This window comes from Mobula birostris, chromosome 3 (assembly GCF_030028105.1).
Source record: "Mobula birostris isolate sMobBir1 chromosome 3, sMobBir1.hap1, whole genome shotgun sequence".
In the NCBI taxonomy this organism is placed as follows: Eukaryota; Metazoa; Chordata; class Chondrichthyes; order Myliobatiformes; family Myliobatidae; genus Mobula; species Mobula birostris.
Window position 1 is genome coordinate 223,283,132 of NC_092372.1, and position 25,367 is coordinate 223,308,498.

The window sequence follows — 25,367 nt, forward strand, 5'->3', positions numbered from 1 at the left end:
TTAAAAATAAATCTTTTTATTTATAAAGTTGAATATGCAAAACAACTGGCACTGAAGACTGGAGCCTGAAGCGGGTAGCTGGGACCAGCGTAAAGGGCTGGGGCGGACGGTGAGGAGACACTCCTGGCAAACGAAAGCCAGAGGCGGTCAAGGCCCGAAGGTCAATCCTATGATCCAGTCAGTTTTGGGAGGGGTCGCTACCCAGAGGTCAGCAAAGTCCAGAGGTCAAAGTTCAGAGCTCGGCAGGTCCAGAGGCCGAGGCTGCGTCTGAACCAGGGATGGGAGGTTGGGGGCCCAATGCCTGTGAATGGGAGGGTCTGGGGAACAGGACTGGCAGCCTGTCCTGTGTGAATGGGTGGGAAAGGGGCTTGTTTGCTGTCGCCTTGTGCTGTTGTATTGTTCAGCTGAATATTGCGGACGTGCGAAGCTGGCACCGGAACGTGTGGTGACACGTGTGGACTGCCCCCAGCACATCCTTAGTCTGTGTCGGTTGTTAATGCAGACCATGCGTCTCACTGTACGGTTCCACGTACAAGTGGCAAACACACGAACCTGAATCTGAGGCACCGAGAACAAATGGGCTGCAGGAAACCGACGCCGACGTTTCTCGTCCCGAAGACCAACAGCCTGTCCCTCAGGGTCACCGGAGTCACATCCTGGAACTCCACACTGTGGGAGCAATCACCTTCACTGGGGGTGCCATGGTTCCGATACCGACTCATCACGACAACCTCGGAGGGGTAATGAACGCTGGCCTTCTCAGAGAAAATCACTCAAACCTTCCGTTTGCCTGTGAAGCCTGAGGGGGGGCAGGGGTGGGCCAGGGCTGCCCTGGGCCAAAGGGTGAACATCTGGCTGATGCAGCCAGGGACAAGCAAACATCTGGGCAACCGAACAGCATGATGAACATCTGGATAATCTGGCACAGGACAAACATCTGGATTGACCAGTACAGGACAAACAGAAGGACAGACCGTCACAGGACAAACAGATTGACAGACTGTCACAGGACTGTTAGCCAGAAGGAACTACAGTCTACAAATTAGTGGATTCAGATGACTCAAGGACAAGGGAAGTTGACAAACTAATTGTCCGTGTTTCCCCCATTTTGTAAACTCTGAACTGGTTCCTGCTCTGGGATCACCTAACGAGAGCAACTGAATGTGGACAGAAGGAGCTGCTAAACCTGAGACCATTCTCAGATGAGTAGATATTTATCATGTAAGGTGCCAGCCCTACCAAAGAATCAATCTGTAATCTTGTTAGACTCAGTGCCCGAGTCCTCTAGTTTAACTGGTTTGGACCAGTCAGAGTTGAAAGACACAAATACACAAGGCTGGGGGGTAGAAGCATGAAACAACGTTGGTTGTAGACCCGGACTAGAACCGGTAAGGTGGTGACCCAGGTGGGTCAGGTGACCTGGAGCCAATGGGATGGAGATGCACCAGTTTAATTGACGAGGAACAGAGTTAGGAGCTCCAAGTACCCAACGGTGATGACTCTAAAGCAAGCAGAGACCAACCATCACGGATAAGGAGGACCCCAGGGACACGTGGGGATCGGGACCACGAGTCACACTTGGCCAGTGTTGTCTCCTTTCTTGGGTAATACCTTTTCTCTTCATCGACTGTTCATGGAGGGTTGGGAAATCCTGGTGGGTGCACAGTGGTAGTGAACCCACATGTGTCTTAGTTGAGACAATAAAGGTTACTTGTCGGTAAATACGTGCCTACAGGTGTGATCCTTACAACAGGACAAACTGGCACTGGGAAAACATCTGGACATGACATAGGTCAAACATCTGGACAACTCAGCACACGATGAACCTCTGGACTAAACCACACAGCAATGGCTTCTTACAGCACGGAGCAACCGGGCGGAGGAGGATAGAAGGCGGCTGAGGGAGGGACAGGGGGGTTGGAGGGAGGCTAAGATGTCACCACAACTCGGCCAGGCCACGGAGGGTTTGAAGGATGGTGAGCTGGACCTATTTCCCGAGCCCTTCAGCCCTGCTGTCAGACACCACATTCCTGACCCAGACACAGCGTCCTCATTACAGTGCCAGTCTCTGACCGAGTGCCAGAACACGACCCGGTGCAAATTCATGTAGCAGAGCCGGTGCCAGTTGTGATGAAGCCCGGCTGGTTGAGGTGACTGCCCTCCAACCTGCCGCCCACCCACCCCCCCCATCATCTCCTGCAGCAAGCCGGGGCCCAGGGCCTGGGGTCACCGGTAGACGGCCATCCTGGGGTTCTGGTACAGGTACATGTAGGCGTCACACAGCTGCCGCTTGGCCACTCCCTCCAGGTCCCGGGGGCTCAGCTTGGCGAGGCGGGCGGGGGGCACGTGGGTGTACAGCCCCACCTCGGGGCAAGCCGTCACCGACGGGATGTTGTAGCCGCTCTCTCCGCCTGTAGGGATCACAAGAGCCGTCAGAGCACACCCGCCCAAGGCCACTCCAGCCACCCCAGCACTCTGGGCCGGCAGCTCAGCAAGATCCCAGTCTAGACACTGTCAGTCACGCGTGCACGGGTGGGGCGCGGGCATCGCTGGAGGAGCCCAGTGGGTCCTGACGGAGGGGGAGAGGGTCAGGGAGGGGGAGGAGGAGGGGAGGGGGAGGGAAGAAAATGAGGAAGCTGCAGTGAGGTGAATGGAGAGGGCTGAGACCAGGTGGACCACAGTCACCACAGTTTAGCCGGGCAGACAGAACCAACATGGACGGTGTGAAGGATGGGAAACTGTCCCTGTTGGGCAAGCACCCCCACATCTTAGTCCCAGTGCCACACCCTTCATCTTTCGGGTCGAGACATCATGGGCCGAAGGGCCTGTACTGATCTGGGTGACTCTTCATTTCAGCTGTGAGATCGAGGAGGGATAGCCAGTATAGCGGGGGAAAGACTCAGGGCAAAGTTGAGCGAGGTCCAGGCATTGCTGTTGGCAGCCGAGCATGAGCGATGCCCTGACAGATGTGTACCAGATGATACGATGCATAGAATGAGTAGACAGCCAGAGACTTTTCCCAGAGATACAAAGGCTAACACGAGTGAGTGGGGAGGGAGATCTTGTCTCTTCCCCCACACAGAGTGGTGTATGTGTGGTACACGCTGCCAGGGGTGTTGGTCAATTAGGGACGTTAAACACAACTCTTACACAGGCGCACAGGTAAAGGAGTTTCTTAAACACCTCTGTCCCTACCACCATGCCCAACTTAAACCCACAGCCGGGAGCCTGGGGTGAGGGGTGGAGGAGATTTGTTCGGGCTGGGATTCTCTACAGAGGTAGAGGGAGGGGAGGAACAGAAATGGATGATTACTGTACCAGGTTTTTGAAGTTTTAGAAATGATAGAGGAGGAGGTAAAAGGGGGGTGAGGTTACACTACTAATCAGGGGTAATATCACTCGGGGGAGACATAATGGAGGGGTCAGACACTGATTCCATTTGGGTGGAGCTCAGGAATAGTCAGGGTGCAAACACACTGAGATTGTACTGCAGACCCGGTAATAGTTACTGGGACATTGAGGAACAGATAGGGAATCAGATTAAGGAAATGTATAAACATTATAGGGTTGTTGTCATGGGGGACTTCAACTTCCCTCACATAAACTGCGTCCTCCTTGGGGTAAGGGGTTTAGATGGGGCAGAATTAGGAAGGTTCCTTAAATCAGTATGTAGGCAGTGCAACGAGAGGATGGGCCGTACTGGACCTGGAGTTGGGCAATGGATCTGGTCAGGTGACTGACCATTCAGTGGTGAATATTTAGGGACCACAACTCCTGAACTTTCAGGATAGCTATGGATAAGGTTAGGTATGGTCCTTGTGGGAAAGTTTTAAACTGGAGTAGGGCAAATTACAAGGGCATTAGGCAGGGACGAAGAAGGATTAATTGGGAACTCCTTTTCTCCAGCCAGTCCACATCAGACATGTGGAGGGTGTTTAAAGATCAATTGCACAGAGTACAGGAAAGGTACGTTCCTGTTAGAAAGAAAAGGTGGAATGGAAAAGTAAGAGAGCCTTGGAAATCCAGGGAAGTGATGAATGTGGTCAAGAAGAGAAAGGAGAAGTATGTAAAGCTTCAGAAATTAGGATCAAATGAAGCACATCAGGGCTTTAAAGAAGCCAGAAGAGAACTAAAGAAGGGTATTAGGAGACCAGGAGGGGCCATGAAAGGCCCTTATACATCCAGAGTACGAGGATAACTAGGGAGGGGATGGAACCTCTCAGGGATAAAGGGAGGAACATTTGCTCAGATGCGGAGAATGTGAGAAAGGTACTCATTGAGTATTTTGCTTCAGTGTTTACAAAGGAAAAGGATATGGAGGGCCAGGGGATCAGTGCTGAGTGTAAAAATATATTAAGGCATTTAGAGGTTAAGGAGGAGCAAGTGTTGGGCCTTCTAATGCATATTAAGATGGATAAGTCCCCAGGCTTGATGGGATTTACCCCAGGTTATTGAAGGAGGCAAAACATGAGATTACTGGGCCCTTGACCAGTATCTTTGTGTCCTCTCTAGCCACAGGCGAGGTCCTGGAGGACTGGCGAGTGGCTAATTTGTACCTCTATTTACGAAGGGAACAGGGGAAAATCCTGGGAACGATAGCCCAGTGAGTCTCACATCAGTTACAGGAAAATTGCTGGTGAAAATTCTTAGGGATAGGACATATGAGCATTTGGAAAACCCATGTCCTAATTAGGGAGAGCTGGTTGTGCCTTACCAACTTGATTGAGTTTTTTGACAAGGTGATGAGAGAGATTGATGAGGGTAGGGCAGTGGATGTTGTCCATGTGGATTTTAGTAAGGCCCTCATGGGAGGCTAATCCAGAAGATGAAGATGCACGGAGTTCGTAGGGAATTGGCTGTTTGGATTCACAACTGGCTTGTGCATAGGAGACAGGGTCGTGTTTAAGGTCCCACCATTTTCAGCTGCCCAGGGTCTACCCTCTGGAATCCCTCACCACCCCCCACCCTCTGGAATCCTCCGGAATCCCTCACCGCCCCCCGCCCTCTGGAATCCTCTGGAATCTCTCACCGCCCCCCTGCCCTCTGGAATCCTCCGGAATCCCTCACCGCCCCCCGCCCTCTGGAATCCTCCGGAATCCCTCACCACCCCCCGCCCTCTGGAATCCCTCACCACCCCCCGCCCTGTGCCTGTCACCCATACCCGGCTGTGCTCTCACCGTGCCGATCTGACATGCTGTCAAAGAACATCCAGTCTCCGTCGCCGGGGCCATACTTGATGAAGGAGACGTAGTGGCTGGTCTCAATGCACAACATGGCGAAGAGCTGCATCTTCTCACGAGGCACCCGTGCCCTCTGGCTCCGCTCGTATTCGGGAGGGCACTGGAGCACCGTCGGCTTGTGTGCTCGTCGGGCAGGATGTTTGTGAACCTGCGGGCGGGGTGGAGAGGAGCACACGTCAATCAGAAACACCTCTGTGTCAGTCACAGGGTTCGTCCTGAAGGTCCGTCCTGGGACCCACAAAGAAGGCATGACCGTGGCTTTGGTACGTAACCAAAGACTCTAGCAGATCCCTGCAGATGTACCGTGTCCACATGGGTTTGCTCCGGGTGCTCTGGTTTCCTCCCACAGTGCAAAAACATATCTGTGGGTAGGTGAGTTGGTCATTGTAAATTGTCCTGTGACTAATTCGGGGGATTGCTGGGTGGTGTGACTCAAAGGGCCGAAATGGGATGTTCCGCGCCGTATCTTCATAATAAACGATAAAACTTACCAACCCGAATTGATACGTCTTTGGGGAGAACGTGGGAGGAAACCACGAGGTGATGAGGACAACGTGGAAACTCCTTGTGGACAGTGGTGGGAATTGAACCCCGATCTCTGACTGCTTCCGTGTAAACTGTTACGCTAACCACCACGTGACGTGCCACCCCTTAAAAAGGCTGTATAAAGGCAGAACTTGATACCACATGGGTAGTAACTGACTTGATGACACCAACAGACACCATCAGTCTCATATCACTGACGGCAAAGTGGCCAAGAGGTGGAAATTCATCTCCTCCCTCTGCTTCCACTCCTCCTCCCGTCTCCCATGGTCCATTCACCTCTCCTACCAGATTCCTCCTTCTTCAATCCTTTATCTCTTCCACCTATCACCTCCCAGCTTCTCATGTTATCCTTCTTTCTATTACCTGGTCTCACCTGCCAGCTTGTCCCCCTCCTCCTCCTCGCCCAACCTTCTTATCCTGGCTCCTTCCTCCTTCCTTCCCAGTGCCGATGAGGTGACTCAGCCCAAATCATTGACCATTTATCCCCCTCCATAGATGCCGACTGACCTGCTGAATTGTAGTTCGTTTAATTCTCATTCAACCATACATGAATACTGCCAAATGAAACATTTTCCCTCTGGGGCCAAGCTGCAAAACACATAACCAACAGCCCGTAGCGCAAATAGCATATATGGTTATGATTTCATAAAAACAGTCACAAAGAAAAAAAAATATAGAGCCCAAGTGGTGTGACTCTAGATGGATAGCAAGTTGTCCTGGTCCAGCTTGTTTCACCAGGCGAACACTAGAGGGCAGCACCGAGTGGACACTGGAGTTGGAGGGGGCAGCAATGAGCAGACACCTGGTGGGGGGGGGGGGTTAGCAATGAGCGTACACTGGGGGGAGGGGGTCAGCAACGAGTGGACATGGGGGGGGGAGGGATCAGTAACGAGTGGACACGGGGGGGGGTCAGCAATGAGCGGACACCGGGGTGGGGTCACTGGGGGTCAGAATGAGTGGACACAGGGGTGGTGTGGTCAGTAACAAGTGGACACGGGGGGGGGGTCAGCAATGAGCGGACACCGGGGTGATGTGGTCAGTAACGAGTGGACACAGGGGTGATGTGGTCAGTAACGAGTGGACACGGGTGGGGTGTATCAGTAACGAGTGGACACGGGGGGGGGGGTATGGTCAGCAATGAGCAGACACCGGGGGGGGGGGTCAGCAACGAGTGGACACAGGGGTGATGTGGTCAGTAACGAGTGGACACGGGGGGGGGTCAGCAATGAGCGGACACCGGGGTGGGGTCACTGGGGTGTCAGAATGAGTGGACACAGGGATGGTGTGGTTAGTAACGAGTGGACACAGGGGTGATGTGGTCAGTAACGAGTGGATACGGGTGGGGTGTATCAGTAACGAGTGGACACGGGGGGGGTATGGTCAGCAATGAGCAGACACCGGGGGGGGGGGGGGTCAGCAACGAGTGGACACAGGGGTGATGTGGTCAGTAACGAGTGGACATGGGGGGGGGGTCAGCAATGAGCGGACACCGGGGTGGGGTCACTGGGAGGTCAGAATGAGTGGACACAGGGGTGATGTGGTCAGTAACGAGTGGATACGGGTGGGGTGTATCAGTAACGAGTGGACACGGGGGGGGTATGGTCAGCAATGAGCAGACACCGGGGGGGGGGGGGGTCAGCAACGAGTGGACACAGGGGTGATGTGGTCAGTAACGAGTGAACATGGGGGGGGGGTCAGCAATGAGCGGACACCGGGGTGGGGTCACTGGGAGGTCAGAATCAGTGGACACGGGGGTGATGTGGTCAGTAATGAGTGAACACGGGGGGGGGGGTCAGCAATGAGCGGACACTGGGGTGGGGTCGCTGGGGGATCAGAATGAGTGGACACAGGGGTGGTGTGGTCAGTAACAAGTGGACACGGGGGGGGTCAGCAATGAGCGGACACCGGGGTGGGGTCATTGGGGGGTCAGAATGAGTGGACACGGGGGTGATGTGGTCAGTAACGAGTGGACACAGGGGTGATGTGGTCAGTAACGAGTGGACACGGGTGGGGTGTATCAGTAACGAGTGGACACGGGGGGGGGTATGGTCAGCAATGAGCAGACACCGGGGGGGGGGGTCAGCAACGAGTGGACACAGGGGTGATGTGGTCAGTAACGAGTGGACACGGGGGGGGGTCAGCAATGAGCGGACACCGGGGTGGGGTCACTGGGAGGTCAGAATGAGTGGACACGGGGGGGGTCAGCAATGAGCGGACACCGGGGTGGGGTCACTGGGGGTCAGAATGAGTGGACACAGGGGTGGTGTGGTCAGTAACAAGTGGACACGGGGGGCAGGGATCAGTAATGAGTGGACACGGGGGGGGTCAGCAATGAGCGGACACCGGGGTGGGGTCACTGGGGGGTCAGAATGAGTGGACACGGGGGTGATGTGGTCAGTAACGAGTGGACACGGGGGGGGGTCAGCAATGAGCGGACACCGGGGTGGGGTCACTGGGGGGTCAGAATGAGTGGACACAGGGGTGGTGTGGTCAGAATGAGTGGACACGGGGGTGGTGTGGTCAGTAACGAGTGGACACGGGGGTGATGTGGTCAGTAACGAGTGGACATGGGGGGGTCAGCAATGAGCAGACACTGGGGTGGGGTCACTGGGGGGGTCAGAATGAGTGGACACTGGTGGGTTGTAGGATCACCTGTTGCAGTCACCTAGGACAGCAGACACTGAAGTGGTGTGGGAGAGCCTCTGGGTGCTGCCTGAATCCGTACTGGGTGGGGGCAGACCGTCAAACTCCCAGTGAAACGGCGCGGGCCAACCCCACTATATCAATTTCTGTAGTTGCATCGCTGAGAGGATTCTGACCGGTTGTATCACGGCCTGGGGTGAAGGCGCCGACGCACAGGATCGTAAACTTGGCCAGCTCCACCACGGGTCCAACCCTTGCTGCCATGGAGGGCATCTTCAGCAGGCAGTGCCTCAGCAAGACAGCATCCATCACTTTGCATCCTCACCATTCAGGTCATTGACAGGAGCCTGGAGGCTCACACTCAACGTCTCAGACAGCTTCTGCCCCTCTGCCATCAGATTTCCGAATGGTCCAACAAGAGGCCCTGTACTGTGCTGTCACGTTCGATGTTTAATGCCTGTGCGCTGTCGTGTTCGATGTTTAGTACCTGTACTGTGCTGTCACGTTCGATGTTTAATGCCTGTGCGCTGTCGTGTTCGATGTTTAGTACCTGTACTGTGCTGTCATGTTGGATGTTTCATGCCTGTACTGGGCTGTCGTGTTCAATGTTTAATACCTGTGCGTTGTCGTGTTCGATGTTTAATGCCTGTTCTGTGCTGTCACGTTCAATGTTTAATGTCTGTGCGCTGTCATGTTCGATGTTTAATACCTGTACTGTGCTGTCACGTTCGATGTTTAATACCTGTGCGCTGTCGTGTTCGATGTTTAATGCCTGTGCGCTGTCGTGTTCAATATTTAATGCCTGTGCGCTGTACTGCCTTCACAAAACAACACATTTCACAACATACAAGTCGGCGTTAGCAAAGCTGATCGTAATTACAGGAAACTATCCTACCCCACAGATGAGGAACACATACAGTACCTGATGCCAGCAAGCGTCACAGTACTGCTTGAGGCCCGTTTTTGAAAACAGCTTGTCCCTGAAGCATTCTTCGCACTCCCGGGTGGCCAGATCTGCACACAGACAGCATTCTCGGGGACCTGAAATGGCAGGGGAGAGGGTTAATACCTGGCCCTGGACAATGTAGCCATGTCAACACCCTGCTGGCAGCTGGAAGGGATGCTCAGCTTCCAACCCGACACCACCAACAGGTGACAGGTGAAGTCAGGTGGATGGAAAAGGTAAAGGGCTGGAACAGAAGGAAGCTGATAGAGAACAGTGGAACATGGGAGAATGGGAGGGAAGAGGGGCAGCAGAGGGAGATGATGGGCTGGTGAGGAGAGGAGAAGAGAAGAAATTGGATTCAAAATTGGCTTGATAGAAGCTGTGGAAGCTGCACAAAGGCAAAGGTTGCAGTAATGTCCAGACCAGGAGAGTTTACAGACAGTGTGCAGACATCCCAGGCAAGAGAGGTCTTTGAAGAACAAAGTTTCCCTTCATACAGCAGGCCCAGAGCCATTTGGCATACTGAGACAAGATAAGGATGTAATCAAAAGATCCAAAACTCACACCAGCTAGGGGACAATTACTAATTTCAAACTAGTTGTTAGCTTGTAGTTCCTATTGACTTTTGACAGCTGCATTGTGAATGATGGTTGAAAATAAATAATGTGAACATATACAGATTGCCAGTTGGCCAATATCCGTAACAGCTAGTTAGTTTCTGTATGAAAGTGTCAGTTCTTTATTCAAACTTTAGAAGAGTTTGGCGACAGGAGCCGGGCTCTTCTCTCATGCACAGGTAAGGGGTGGCACTGAGTTATCAGAGTCTTGTGAACTGGCCACAACAAAGCCAGAGAGTGGTAGTGGATGGTTGCCTCTCTGACTGGAGGCCTGTGACTAGTGGTGTGCCACAGGGATCGGTACTGTTGTTCGTCATCTGTATCAATGATTTGGATGGTAACGTCATTAACTGGATCAGCAAATTTGCCAATGACACCAAGATTGGGGACAGTGAGGAAGACGATTATAGTTTGCTGAGGATCTGCATCAGCTGGAAAAATGGGCTGAAAAATGGCAGATGGAATTTAATGTAGACAAGTGTGAGGTTTTTATACTTCTGTCGGACCAACCAGGATAGTTCTTACACAGTGAACAACAGGACACTGAGGAGTGTGGTTGAACAAAGGGATCTGGGAATACAGGTCCATAATTCATTGAAAGTGGTGTCACAAGAAAGCTTTTGGCACATTGGCCTTCATAATCAATGTATTGAGTACAGGAGATGCAATGTTATGTTGAAATTGTATAAGATGTTGGTGAGGCCTAATTTGGAGAAGTGTGTGCAGTTTTAGTCACCTACCTACAGGAAAGAGGTAAACAAGGTTGAAAGAGTACAGAGAAAATTCACAAGAATGTTGCTGGGACTTAAAGAGTTGAGTTAAAGGAAAGATTGAACAGGTTTGGACTTTATTCCCTGGAACGTAGAAGATTGAGAGGCGATTTGACAGAGGCATACAAAATTATGAGGGGTATAGATAGAGGTCATGGGTTAAGGGTGAAAGGTGAAAAGTTTAAGAGGAACATGAAGGGAAACTTCTTCACTCGGAGGGTGGTGAGAGTGTGGAATGAGCTGCCAGTACAAGTGGTCCATATGAGCTCAATTTCAACATTTAAGATAAGTTTGGATAGGTACATGGATAGTAGAGATATGGAGGGTTATGGTCCCAATGCAGGTTGATGGGAGTGGGCAGTTTAAATATTTCACCACGGACTAGATGGGCTGAAGGGACTGTTTCTGGACTGTAATTTTCTATGACTCTCTAAATATATATTTTAAAATCCAATTAAATTAGTGCAAGGAGAAAGCAAAAATAGCGAGGTGACGTTCATGGGTTCAATGTCCATTCAGAAATCTGATGGCAGAGGGGAAGAGCTTTTCCTAAAACACTGAGTACATGGAGTATTGCACAGAGTCTGGTCACCCTGCTACAGGAAGATTGTCATTAAAATGGAGAGGGTGCAAAATACAATTCATGAATTTGTTACTGGGACAGGAGGAGCTGGGTCACAAGGAGAGGCTAGAAACACGAAGTGTTTTCCCTCGAGTGTAGGAGGCTGAGGTTTATGACGTCACTGCAGGCATTGGTAAGGTGAATGGCCACAGTCTTTATACCAGAGTAGGGCAGTCTCAAACGAGACGGCAAAGCTTTACCCTGACGGGGGAAAGATTTTAAAGGGATCGACGGAACATTATTTTTCCACACAAAAGATGGTGAGAATATGTAACAAGCTGCCAGAAGAAGTGGTAGAGGCAGGTGGAATCACAAACTTGGACGGGTACATGGGAGGGGGAGGTGAAGGACGAAATGGGCCAAATGCAGGCAAATGGGACGAGCTCTGGTAGGACAGTTGGTCAGCACGTGTGGGTCGGGCTGAAGGGCCTGATTCTGTACTCTATGGTCAAAGTTTCGAAGCCATCTGGCCCAGTCTGATCTGCCATTCCATCATGGCGAATTTAATTTCCCTCTCAACCCCATTAAATTATTTACTGTTACTGCAAAATAACACATTTCACAACATATGTCAGTGATAATAACCCGATTCTCATTCTATTTTGCTCTCTTTTTGCACTATATATTATTTTTAATATATCTTATAACTTCCAGTGATTTTTAACATATTACACTGTACTGCTACCACAAAACAACAAATTTCATAAGATTTCAGTGATAATTAACCGGATTCTAAACTCAGTTTATCAAGTCCACCCCCCCCACCACTCCTTGCTCAGCCCACGTCAGCGGTGTGGGGGGGGGGGTGACCGTGCGCTCAACACCCGCGAGACACCCCCTTTTACCTACTGTCACTCAGCAGATCAGTGATGTCCAGTTCCAGCGAGGGGATAATCTTCTCAAACATCTTGTAACTCTTCCCAAAACGAGGCATCTGGATGAAGAAGCAGGAGGGAACCTGGGAGGGGAGGAGGAGGAGGTAAAGAGTTAATCTGAGAGGTGGGGTGGGGTAATTCCCCCTGTCCACAGAGTGAATCCAGTCCCACTGCAAAGACAGGCACAGAGGAACCAGGCACGCTATCTAGTGGAGCACTGGGGTGGTGCTGACCTTCGGAGAAGGCAATGGATGTCAGCAGATCCCGCCAAGCTCCACCAGCGTCCAGGCCAAGCTCAAGAAAGCTCGTGAGGGAGAGGGGGGTGTGAGGGAGGGGGGTGTGGGGGGGGGGCGTGAGGGAGAGGGGGTGAGGGGGGTGAGGGAAAGGGGGTGTGAGGGACGGGGTGCGAGGGAGAGGGGGGGTGAGGGAGAGGGGGCTGTGAGGGAGATGGGGGTGAGGGGGGTGTGGGAGAGGGGGGTGTGAGGGAGGGGGGGTGCAAGGGGGGGTGTGAGGGAGAGGGGTGTGAGGGAGGGGGGGTGTGGGGGCGGTGTGAGGGAGGGGGGGTGTGAGGGGGGTGTGAGGGAGAGGGGGGTGTGAGGGGGGTGTGAGGGGGGGTGTGAGGGAGGGGGGTGCGAGGGGGGGTGTGAGGGAGAGGGGTGTGAGGTGGGGTGTGAGGGAGAGGGGGGTGCGAGGGGGTGTGAGGGAGAGGGGTGTGAGGTGGGGTGCAAGGGAGAGGGGGGTGTGAGGGGGGTGCGAGGGGGTGTGAGGGAGAGGGGGGTGAGGGGTGTGAGGAGAGGGGGGTGAGGGGTGTGAGGGAGACGGGGTGTGAGGGGGGTGTGAATGCTGGAGTATTTTTGTTACACTGGGTCACTGGAGATACTCACCTCTGTCAGCTTGAGGTGGTTACAATGGAAGGATTGCTCCACCAGCTGCTGTACAGTCGGCACAAGGAGCTCATCGTCCTCATCGATGAATATCTGGTGGCAGAAACAATCCTGGTCCTTCAGTCCTTGTGACCTGCAGCGCAGAGAGAGACAGGGTTACCCCCCACCACAGGCACTGAGACTGTAGCCTGCATCACCCGGGGCCCTCACTGCACTCCCGGGGTTTCAGACTCACGGGAACACCAGCTGGCAGCCCATCGGTTGGCGTATCACCATCACAGTGCAGGTGATCGGGGTTCAGTTCCTGCCGCTGGCTGTAAGGAGTTAGTACGTTCTGCCGTCACTGTGTGAGATTCCTCCAGGTGCTCTGGTTTCCTCCCACAGTCCAAAGACGTACAGGTTAGGGTTAGTGAGTCGTGGGCACGGTACGCTGGCACCAGAAACGGGGCAGCATTGCAGAATCAGAAATAGGTTTACTCTCATGAACATTTCTCTTGCAGGCTGCCCCCAGCATGTCCTTGGACTGTTTTTGTCATTGACTAGGTGTTTCGATGTACATGTGACAAATAATCTTTAATAAAGCTAATCTTCCCCCCCTTGGGTTACAGAATCAGAAAATATTTACAGGAAAGGTTCAGAACAGAGGGACTTTGGAGTGTGAAAGTGGAGACAGCCTGGTGAAGAAACCTTTCATCAGTCAGGGCATTGAGTGCAGGAGCTTTGTTGCAGTTATCTGTGGCCACATGTGGAGTATTGTGTACAGTTTTGGTTGCCCTGTTATCGGAAAGATGTTATTAAACATGAAAGAGTGCAAAAAAGATTTACCAGGATGATGCCTGGACTCGGGGATCTCAGTTACAAGGAATCGTAACGTAGACCAGGAGATGGGATGTCAGAGCAGAGTCGATGGGCTGAATAGCCTAATTCTGCTCCTCTGGCTTGTGGTCTTATGGAAAGATGTAAACAAGGTTGAAAGAGTACAGAGAAAATATACAAGGATGTTGCTGGGTCTGGAGGACCTGAGTTATAAAGAAAGATTGAGTAGGTTAGGACTGTATTCTTTAGAACGTAGAAGATTGAGAGAAGATTTGACAGAGGGATACAAAATTTATGAGGGGTATAGATAGAGTAAATAAAAGCGGCCTTTTTTCCACTGAGGTTGTGTGGGACTACAACCAGAGATCATGGGTTAAGGATGAAAGACGGAAAGTTTAAGGGGAACATGAGGGGAAACTTCTTCACTCAGAGGGTCGTGAGAGTGTGGAGTGAGCTGCCAGCACAAGAGGTTTAATGTGAGCTCAATTTCAACATTTGAGAGGATTTTGGATAGGTACATGGATGGCAGGGGTATGGAGGGCTATGGTCCTGGTGCTGGTCATTGGGAGTAGGCAGTTGAAATGATTTTGGCACAGACTAGATGGGCTGAAGGGCCTGTTTCTATGCTGTACTTCTCTATGACTCTGTGGAGAGGTGACCTGAGAGAGGTGTACAAGATCAGGAGGGACCTAGACAGGGTAAAAGCACACAGCCTTCGTTCCCGGGGGGGGCGGTGCTAAAAACGAGAGGGCAGAGGTTTAAGTTAGAGGCGAATGATTTAAAACGAACATTAGGGTGATCTTCTTCACGCAAAAGGGTGGTGCGTATTTGGAACGATCTGCCAGAAGGAGGAACAATAATAATATTAAGTTTACTTAGAGAGCACATTTCATGCAGATGACGCAATTCGAGGTCCTTTACCATTGGTTGAAGGCACAAATGTGAAAATAAAATAAAAAATAAAAATGAACATGCAAGTAAAAGACACAAAGATGTTTATTAAAAGCAAGGATAAATAAATAGGTTTTGAACTGGTGTTTAAAAGTGTCCTGTTTAGTTTTGGGTGTTGAATTCCACAGCTGAGGAGTTTAGTTCAAAGAGGCTGACCTGCTGGTTACTGGAGATAGTGGTTGAGATGGACACATTAGCACTATTGAAAAGCCATTTGGATACGTACTGTACGTGGATGGGAGAGGGTTAGCGGGCTGTGGGTCATGGGCCAAACATGCCAGCTGGGACTCACTCACTGGGCAACACAGTGAGCATGGACGAGATGGGCTGAAGGGCCTGTTAGACACTGTTGATTCTGTAACAAGGAAGGACAGATCTGTTGTTGGTCACATACGTAAACAATTTGGTTCCTGAAGTTTGTTATAGCTGAAAGTGGTAATGGGGCAGGCTCCCACTACCTACTACATGTTCCCAATGACGTGCACCTCAAACAGCCTCTGACAACCAAATCCAGCTCCTGGCCTTCACGCGGGCTACTGGGCCCGGCGGAACCATTTTTACTGACAGGAGAAGGGGCAAAGGGGGGTTACTGACACCTTAAAACCAGTCGCTTCGGGCAGATGGGGCCCGTCAATCGTGGTTGGCAGCTCACCTAGGGTAAACCCACTCACAGGGGAGGCTTCGGGAGTAAATCCGGAGGGAAGATCCAGAACCGGAGTCCCTAAGGCAGTCCGACATTGAGTTCAATGCTGACTGGCAACTCCTGTAAAATGGTCATAATCAACAAGCGTTATGCCTCACTCTTGACTTCTGAAGGACCTTTGGATCGCCAAAGTCTCAGGCTGATAGATTCGTGATTAGTCGAGGTGTCAGTTATGGGGAGGAAGGCAGGAAAAGGGGGTTGAGAGGGAAAATAAATTAGCCATGGGCCGGCCGGTGGCGCAACGACAGTGGCGCTGGACCTGGGAGCGGAGGTTCCCGGGTTTGAAACTAGTCGGGTCCGCTCCCGAGTACGCTTTCCATCCGTGCCGGGTTGAGTGTCGAGATCGCAACTCGACCTAGCAAAATAAAGGGAAAATACTGTGAAAATGTCTGTGTGAGGAGTGGCATGCCACACAGTCTCTCTCTCTCTCTTGCTCAGCGCCTTGTAAAAAAGCCATGAAAAATCCATCATCACGGACGCACGCACGGACACACAGACGCACACGCACGCCAAAATAAATAAATAGATAAATTAGCCACGATGCAATGGCGGAGCAGACTCGATGGGCTGAATTCCACCCCTATGTCTTATTGCCATAAAACCAAGAGCAGAATTAGGCCATTTGGCCCATCTTATGGGCCTGAAGCAAAATCAGACTCACTTCAGTTTCAGGAGCGGCTCCAGTCCCAGAACCTGATGCATTATGACGTTCAAGAACTCCTCTGGATCTGAAAAGCAGGGTTACAGAGCTCGTCACTGCGTCTAACAGGGTCTGTCAACACCCCAATCCCTCCCATCCCCCTCAGCATCTGAAAAGCAGGGTTACAGAGCTCGTCACTGCGTCTAACAGGGTCTGTCTAACATTCCCTCCCCCCCCCCCCCCCCGCACCCTCAGCATCTGAAAAGCAGGGTTACAGAGCTCGTCACTGTGTCCGACAGGGTTCTGCCCAACATTCCCCCCTGGCCCCCCCCCGCACCTGGTCATCATAGGGTCAAAAAGTCACACACAGCACAGAAACAGGCCCAACTTACACAAGCTGACCAAGATGTCAAAGCAAGTTCATCCCATTTCCTCTGGCAGCTCATTCCATACACCTACCACTGTCTGGGTGAAAATATTGCCCCTCAGATTCCTAGTAAATCTCCCCTTTTCACCTTCAGTCTATGCCCTCTGTCTGTCTATCCGGGAGATACCGCAGGATATCAGGCTCTTCTGTCTATAATCGACCTACATATCTAAGTGACCAATTGACCTACACACCGGTATGTCTCTGGACTGTGGGAGGAAACCCACGCAGTCATGGGGAGAACGTACAAGCACCTTGCAGTTGGTGGTGGGAATTGAACTGTGATCACAAGCCGCTGTAATAATGTTACACAATCCACTACTCTACCGAGCTTCCCATTTCCTGATTCAGTCCTCGACTCCCAATCCTAGGAAAAAGACTAGCCATACTCAGTCTTTATACACCACACAGTTTCAGTCCTCATTCTCGTTTGGTCAAGAATAAACGTTATTCACCATACATGTTTACAAGTGTTAATTGGACTATTGGTTAATCAGGGCAGCTAGTTATTTGGGACAACTCTTACAGAACAAAAACTCATTGAGAAAATAGTCATTTGTTTATTTGAGACACAATGCTGCGTAATTTGTAGAAATTTGTTTTCACTCTGACAAGTCCTTTTCTGTTGATCAGTGTCAAAAAAAAACAAATTAAATCCACTGTGATTCAATGTTGTAAAACAATAAAACGTGAAAACTTACAGGGGGGGGTGAATACCTCCCCTGTACATGGCACTGTACATGGATGGTAGGGGTATGGAGGTCTGTGGTCCTGGGACAGGTTGATGGGACTAGGCAGTTTAAATGGACGAGATGGGCCAAAGGGCCTGTTTCTGTGTGTAATGGTCTTACATTCGGCATAGTGTTTCCCTTTTGGACCAGCTCCGGACAAGTATGTCTGGATGGCAGCAAATATAAAACTTTTCACCCTTTCTCAGTGATAAAAATAAGCCAAACACTTTCCCTCCTCCTCACGGACCTTTCTCCTCGGACGTGAAGCCCGCGCAGTATCCGCCCTGGGTCAGCTCCTGTCGCAGGTTCATCACCTTCTTACAGTCCACAAACCCGTCCCTGTGCACAGACCGGGACAGACGGGGTGGGGGAGATGGGGGGGAGCACAGGATGAGGAGAAGAGGTGAGGTGGAGATGGGAAGGGAGCAGTGGGTGGGGAGTAGGAGGGGTGGGGGAGATGGGAACGGGAGCAGTGGATGGGGAGTGGGAGGGGTGGGGGTGGGGGAGATGGGAACGGGAGCAGTGGGTGGGGAGTGGGAGGGGTGGGGGAGATGGAAACGGGAGCAGTGGGTGGGGTGGGGGAGATGGAAACGGGAGCAGTGGGAAGGGTGGGGGAGATGGAAACGGGAGCAGTGGGTGGGGTGGGGGAGGGGTGGGGGAGATGGAAACGGGGGCAGTGGGTGGGGAGTGGGAGGGGTGGGGGTGGGGGAGATGAGAACAGGAGCAGTGGGTGGGGTGGGGGAGATGGAAACGGGAGCAGTGGGTGGGGAGTGGAAGGGGTGGGGGAGATGGAAACAGGAGCAGTGGGTGGGGAGTGGGAGGGGTAGGGGTGGGAGAGATGGAAATGGGAGCAGTGGGTGGGGAGTGGGAGGGGTGGGGGAGATGGAAACGGGAGCAGTGGGTGGGGTGGGGAGATGGAAATGGGAGCAGTGGGTGGGGGAGATGGAAATGGGAGCAGTGGGAGGGGTGGGGAGATGGAAATGGGAGCAGTGGGTGGGGAGTGGGAGGGGTGGGGGAGATGGAAACGGGAGCAGTGGGTGGGGAGTGGGAGGGGTGGGGGAGATGGAAACGGGAGCAGTGGGTGGGGTGGGGAGATGGAAATGGGAGCAGTGGGTGGGCGGAGATGGAAACGGGAGCAGTGGGAGGGGTGGGGAGATGGAAACGGGAGCAGTGGGTGGGGAGTGGGAGGGGTGGGGGAGATGGGAACAGGAGCAGTGGGTGGGGTGGGGGAGATGGAAACGGGAGCAGTGGGTGGGGAGTGGGAAGGGTGGGGGAGATGGAAACGGGAGCAGTGGGAGGGGAGTGGGAAGGGTGGGGGAGATGGAAACGGGAGCAGTGGGAGGGGAGTGGGAAGGGTGGGGGAGATGGAAACGGGAGCAGTGGGTGGGGAGTGGGAGGGGTGGGGGAGATGGGAACGGGAGCAGTGGGTGGGGAGTGGGAAGGGTGGGGGAAGGGGAGATGGAAACGGGAGCAGGGGTGGGGTGGGGTGGGGAGTGGGAAAACACAGGAAATGAATGAACTGAGGCACAGAACATAAGGAACAGGGAGCAATCTTTCCCCTGACGCTGGTGCAGAGGGTGGGGGGAGAGGGTTGGTGAGGGAAGTGAAAGGGTGGGGCTGTGTTTGGTACCCACCTCTCTCTAGTTCTGTTAGGCCGTTCCCTGGATCGGTGACCCCCCCCCCCACCCACGATGGGCTCCGTGGGGGTGATGGACAGACAGGCCAATGAGCCTCACCACCCAGCAGCCCACCTGTGTAACCCTGGCCGAGGTTTAGGACAGCTGACCACGAGCAACTGACCTGCTAATCGGTGTGTCTCTGGACCGTGAGAGGACACCAGAGCACTCGGAGGAAACCCACGCAGTCACGGGGAGGACGCACAAAGTACTTAGAGTCGGCGTAGGAACTCTAACCCATGAGGGAGATGTGCCACTGAGGTGCCCCATGGGAACGTGGGAGGGGCAGTTGGTGCTCCCTGTCGAAACCCCCTTCCCCACTGAGGTCAGTTGCCAGCTCATACCACCCCCTCCCGGGATAATGCACCCCTGGAAACATCTCCCTGGGATAACCCGTCCACCACCCCTCTAACCCCCTGACTCCCCCCCCCCCGCTCACCTCCCATGGACCACCTCACCCTCCTCCACCCAACAGCCACTGCCCCCCCAGCCCTCGAGTACGGACCTGCGGAGGGGGTTGACGATCTCCTCGCGGAGGATCTGCTGGATGTGGGCGTTGTGATGGGTTGTGCTCTTGTACAGCAGAGAGTCCAGCACCATGGAGCAGGAGAAGAGGCTGCGCAGGGGAACGGCAACACGTCACTCACCCACCCGTGGCTGCGAACCCATCCCCACAATCCCCCCTGGCCGGGACGCCTCAGAGGGTTGTAGACACATGAAAGGACTCTGTAGGAGCTGGGAAGCCCTGTACACACGGCATAGCGGACAGGTAGCATCCACAGATTTCAGCGATACAGCCCGCCAACAGGCCCTTCAGCCCATCGAACCCAATGACACCCATGTGACCAACTGACCTACTGACCCGTACACATGCTCATGGGGAGGACGGACAAACTCCTTACAGACAACGGTGGGATTTGAACCCCGGGCAATGCCAACCACGACACAACGCTGTCACCCCACGTACAGGGCGAATAAACCGTCACAACGCCGTCACCCCACGTACAGGGCAAATAAACCGAAACAACGCCGTCACCCCACGTACGGGGAATACACCGTCACAATGCCGTCACCCCACGTACAGGGGAATAAACCGTCACAACGCCGTCACCCCACGTACAGGGAATACACCGTCACAATGCCGTCACCCCACGTACAGGGGAATAAACCGTCACAACGCCGTCACCCCACGTACAGGGAATACACCGTCACAATGCCGTCACCCCACGTACAGGGGAATAAACCGTCACAACGCCGTCACCCCACGTACAGGGCAAATAAACCGAAACAACGCCGTCACCCCACGTACGGGGAATACACCGTCACAATGCCGTCACCCCACGTACAGGGGAATAAACCGTCACAACGCCGTCACCCCACGTACAGGGAATACACCGTCACAATGCCGTCACCCCACGTACAGGGGAATAAACCGTCACAACGCCGTCACCCCACGTACAGGGAATACACCGTCACAATGCCGTCACCCCACGTACAGGGAATACACCGTCACAATGCCGTCACCCCACATACAGGGGAATAAACCATCACAATGCCGTCACCCCACGTATGGGGGGAATACACCGTCACAACGCCGTCACCCCACGTACAGGGCAAATAAACCGAAACAACGCCGTCACCCCACGTACAGGGAATACACCGTCACAATGCCGTCACCCCACGTACAGGGGAATAAACCGTCACAACGCCGTCACCCCACGTACGGGGGAATACACCGTCACAACGCCGTCACCCCACGTACAGGGGAATAAACCGTCACAACGCCGTCACCCCACGTACAGGGAATACACCGTCACAATGCCGTCACCCCACGTACAGGGGAATAAACCATCACAACGCCGTCACCCCACGTACGGGGGAATACACCGTCACAACGCCGCCACCCCACGTACAGGGGAATAAACCGTCACAACGCCGTCACCCCACGTACGGGGGAATACACCGTCACAACGCCGCCACCCCACGTACGGGGGAATACACCGTCACAACGCCGTCACCCCACGTACAGGGGAATAAACCGTCACAACGCCGTCACCCCACGTACGGGGGAATACACCGTCACAACGCCGCCACCCCACGTACAGGGCGAATAAACCGTGACACAACGCCGTCACCCCACGTACAGGGGAATAAACCGAAACAACGCCGTCACCCCACGTATGGGGGGAATACACCGTCACAACGCCGTCACCCCACGTACAGGGGAATAAACCGAAACAACGCCGTCACCCCACGTACGGGGAATACACCGTCACAACGCCGTCACCCCACGTACAGGGGAATAAACCGTCACAACGCCGTCACCCCACGTACGGGGAATACACCGTCACAACGCCGTCACCCCACGTACAGGGGAATAAACGGTCACAACGCCGCCACCCCACGTACGGGGGAATAAACCGTCACAACGCCGTCACCCCACGTACGGGGGGAATAAACCGTCACAACGCCGTCACCCCACATACGGGGAATAAACCGTCACAACTGGCCCCACCATCAACAGGCAGAGTTTCAATAAGGCAGCACCTGTCACTGAGGACCTGACCCTCACTGTACTGGACATGCCCTCTTCTCAGTGGGGAGGGGGTACAGGATCCTGAACACACTCTGAATGTTTCAGGAGCAGTTTCTCCCCCTGCACCATCAGATTCTCGAATGGTCCATGAACACCACCTCACTATTCCTCTTTTGCACATTTGTTTCTCTTTTATTGCCCAAAAAAACCCCCCGAATTTCATGACACAAGTCCGAGATAATAAACTGATTGTGATTCTGGCCAACCTGTAGCGAGCGACCCAGGTCTGTCCCGCCAACCAGTATGTTGCACATCCCACGGGCAGTAGGCTAGGCTCAGGGGCTGGGGGGGGGGGACGGAGGGGGGGGTTGTCCTGGGATGTTGGAGCCTGAACAAGCCTGTTCACATCCACCTAGGCAAGAAGAAGTGCCCAGCACTTTCTGCTGGGCCTTAATCCAGACAGATTTCTGGAGACTGCCTATTTGCATCAAACTGTATCTGATTTTCCAGTGGGAAACTGCAATCCCACAGGGATAAATGGATTTCTTAGACCATAAGACATAGAAATAGAACTAGGCCATTTACTATGCCATTGACTTGGCCTCCACAGCCAGCTGTGGCAATGAATTCCACAGAATCACCACCCACTGGGTTCCTCATCTCTGTTCCACAGGGACGTGCTAGTATTCTGAGGCTGTGCCCCTGCTCCTAGACTGTTCCGCTCCTGGAGATACCTTCTGCATGTCCACACTAACTAGGCCTTTCAATATTTAATAGCTTTCAATGAGACTCCCCTCCCCCCCACCCATACTTTTAAACTCCAGCGAGTACAGGCCTTGTGCCTCTTCTCCTTGGATAACTTCCAGTCCTAGGCCCAATCTTGGTAGGCCGCAGCCTAGCCCTATAGCCAAGACCACTAGGAGCCGTCCCACCTCCAGCCAAGGAACCTGGGGCCCCAAGGCAAAGAGTGGCCGATTCAACCCCCACTGGGTATCTGACAGCAGCAGCTCAGCGCAGCCCCGGATTAAGGCCTGTGGGTCTCACTCCCACAGGCGGTTACGGGTCCGTGCCTGAAGAGGGCCGAGTCCATGTAGCAGGAATTGCAGTGGCCTTGGATCCCACGCATTCTCCCCTGGAGGATCCTCACAGCGTCCTCGCTCCTTGGCGGAGGGATGATCTCGGAGACCACGTAACTCTCCCGGCTGCCGGCTGGAATGAAAGGGAGCAGTTCGGTGTGAGGGCAGGGACTGGGGTACATCAAATAGTACTAAACCCTCCAAACACCCACCCCTTTCTGCCTGCACACCCCACTCCTCCTCTCCCTGACCTGACCTCTAACCCTCTTCCCAAATTCACCCCTTCTCCATCTCTCCTACCCGACTCATCTTCACAACCCCTTTCGCCAATTTCTCCCCCTCCCCATTGTCCCTTCCTGATGCTCTCCTTGTCTCCCTCCATCTCCCCTCCCCATAGCAGTGACCCTCCGTCACTCTCCCCTTCACTCCAACCTCCTCCCCTCCCCTCTCACCTCAAAAACCCCCTCCCCTTCCCCCTCTCTAACCTCTCACTCACCCCACAAACTCCCGACCTCTCTCTCTCCCCTCCCTGCCCTCTCCCCTGCAGCACTTTGACCCCAAATCCTTTACCGAAGGGGGATGCAGGCAGATCACCAACCACAACATTCCCGTCGAGGCTCACAAGAGTTGACTTCGGAAGCTGCTGGGAACCTCCACCGACTCCCAGGAGGGTCCTTTGTTTTCCAGACATGGTTCTTGGACCAGAGGCCCAATTCCTCCATGCCCTCCAGGGTCGATCAGATGTCACATCCTCCTCGTGACCCACCCCACTCCACCCACTCCCCACCACTCCCCTATCACCCCCGGCTCTCTTGACCACCTTGGCTTTGTCCTTCACCTCTGACCCGCACAGCGCCACTCTCCTCCCCCCCAACAGCCCGCCGGGAGAAGTAGCAGAGTCTTACTAGCTCGATCGGTGTCTTGCAAATTGTCCCGGGTTATGGCCAGAGACTGGAACCTGGCGTCAGGATGGCAAGGAGGTCAAGTGGACAAACAATCCTCCTCTTGGGTCCACACTCAAAGTACCGTTTCCCCTTCCAGGTGCCATCAGTCAGCCCTCTGTCCTCATCCTGCACGGGGGACATAACAAGATCAGGTCACCCTCCAGTGATCACACCAAGACGCTGGCGAGGACCATGTGGAGTACCCGTGTGGGTACGTGAGTACCGTGTGGGTACGTGAGAACCGTGTGGGTACGTGAGGACAGTGTGGGTACGTGAGGACAGTGTGGAGTACCGTGTGGGTATGTGAGGATCGTGTGGAGTACCGCGTGCGTACGTGAGGACCGTGTGGAGTACGTGAGGGACCGCGTGCGTACGTGAGGACCGTGTGGGTACGTGAGGACCGTGTGGGTACGTGAGGACCGTGTGGGTACAATGTGAGGACCCTGTGGGTACGTGAGGACCGTGTGAAGGACCGTGTGGAGTACGTGAGGACCGTGTGGGTACATGTGAGGACTGTGTGGGTACGTGAGGACCGTGTGTGGAGTACGTGAGTACCGTGTGGTACATGTGAGGACTGTGTGGGTACGTGAGGACCGTAGTGGGTACGTGAGTACCGGTGTGGGTTACGATGGTGTGAGGACTGTGTGGGTACGTGAGGGACCGTGTGGGTACGTGAGGACCGTGTGGGAGTAACCGTGTGGGTACGTGAGGACTGTGTGGGAAGTGAGTACCGTGTGGGTACGTGAGGACTGTGTGGGTACGTGAGGACCGTGTGGAGTACCATGTGGGTAGTTGTGATGGAACCGTGTGGGGGTACGTGAGGACCGTGTGAAGGCCCGTGTGGAGTACGTGAGGACCGTGTGGGTACGTGAGGACCGTGTGGAGTACGTGAGGACCGTGTGGGGTACGTGAGGACCGTGTGGTACGTGAGGACCGTGTGGGTACATGAGGACCGTGGTGGCAGTACCATGTGGTATGTGAGGACTGTGTGTGGGTACGTGAGGACCGTGTGAAGGACCTGTGTGGAGTACGTGAGGACCGTGTGGGTACATGAGGACAGTGTGGGTACGTGAGGACCGTGTGAAGGACCGTGTGGGTACGTGGCGACCGTGTGGGTACATGTGAGGACTGTGTGGGTACGTGAGGACAGTGTGGAGTACCGTGTGGGTATGTGAGGACCGTGTGGGTACATGTGAGGACTGTGTGGGTAACGTGAGGACCGTGTGGAGTACAAGTGGTGGGGTACGTGAGGACCGTGTGGGTACGTTGAGGACCGTGTGGGTACGTGAGGACCGTGTGGGTACAATGTGGGTACGTGAGGACAGTGTGGAGTACGTGAGGACCGTGTGGGTACGTGAGGACCGTGTGGAGTACAATGTGGGTACGTGAGGACCGGTGGGTACGTGCAGGACCGTGGTGGGTACGTGAGGACCGTGTGCGGGTACGTGACGGACCGTGTGAAGGACCGTGTGGAGTACGTGAGGACCGTGTGGGTAGCTGAGTACCGTGTGGAGTACGTGAGGACACGTTGTGGGTACGTGAGGACCGTGTGGGTACGGAGTACCGTGTAGGGTACATGTGAGGACCGTGTGGGTACGTGAGGACCGTGTGGGTACGTGAGTACCGTGTGGGTACATGTGAGGACCGTGTGGGTACGTGAGGACCGTGTTGGGTACATGTGAGGACCGATGTGGGTACGTTGAGGACCGTGTGGGTACGTGAGT

The 25,367-nt window shown here is 53.8% G+C and overlaps 1 protein-coding gene across 1 annotated transcript; it reads right to left on the minus strand.

The window, feature by feature from the left end:
- LOC140195736 (ubiquitin carboxyl-terminal hydrolase CYLD-like) lies at window positions 1-23,390 on the minus strand. Its single transcript, XM_072254441.1, has 10 exons — window positions 23,270-23,390; window positions 22,694-22,832; window positions 19,593-19,703; window positions 17,659-17,750; window positions 16,275-16,341; window positions 13,144-13,276; window positions 12,234-12,342; window positions 9,352-9,470; window positions 5,178-5,388; window positions 1-2,411 (listed from the first exon to the last, which is right to left on the minus strand). The coding sequence occupies exons 1-10, from the start codon at window positions 23,388-23,390 to the stop codon at window positions 2,227-2,229; spliced, it is 1,287 nt and encodes a 428-aa protein (XP_072110542.1). The 3' UTR covers window positions 1-2,226.
- Between the last annotated feature and the right edge of the window lie 1,977 nt (window positions 23,391-25,367).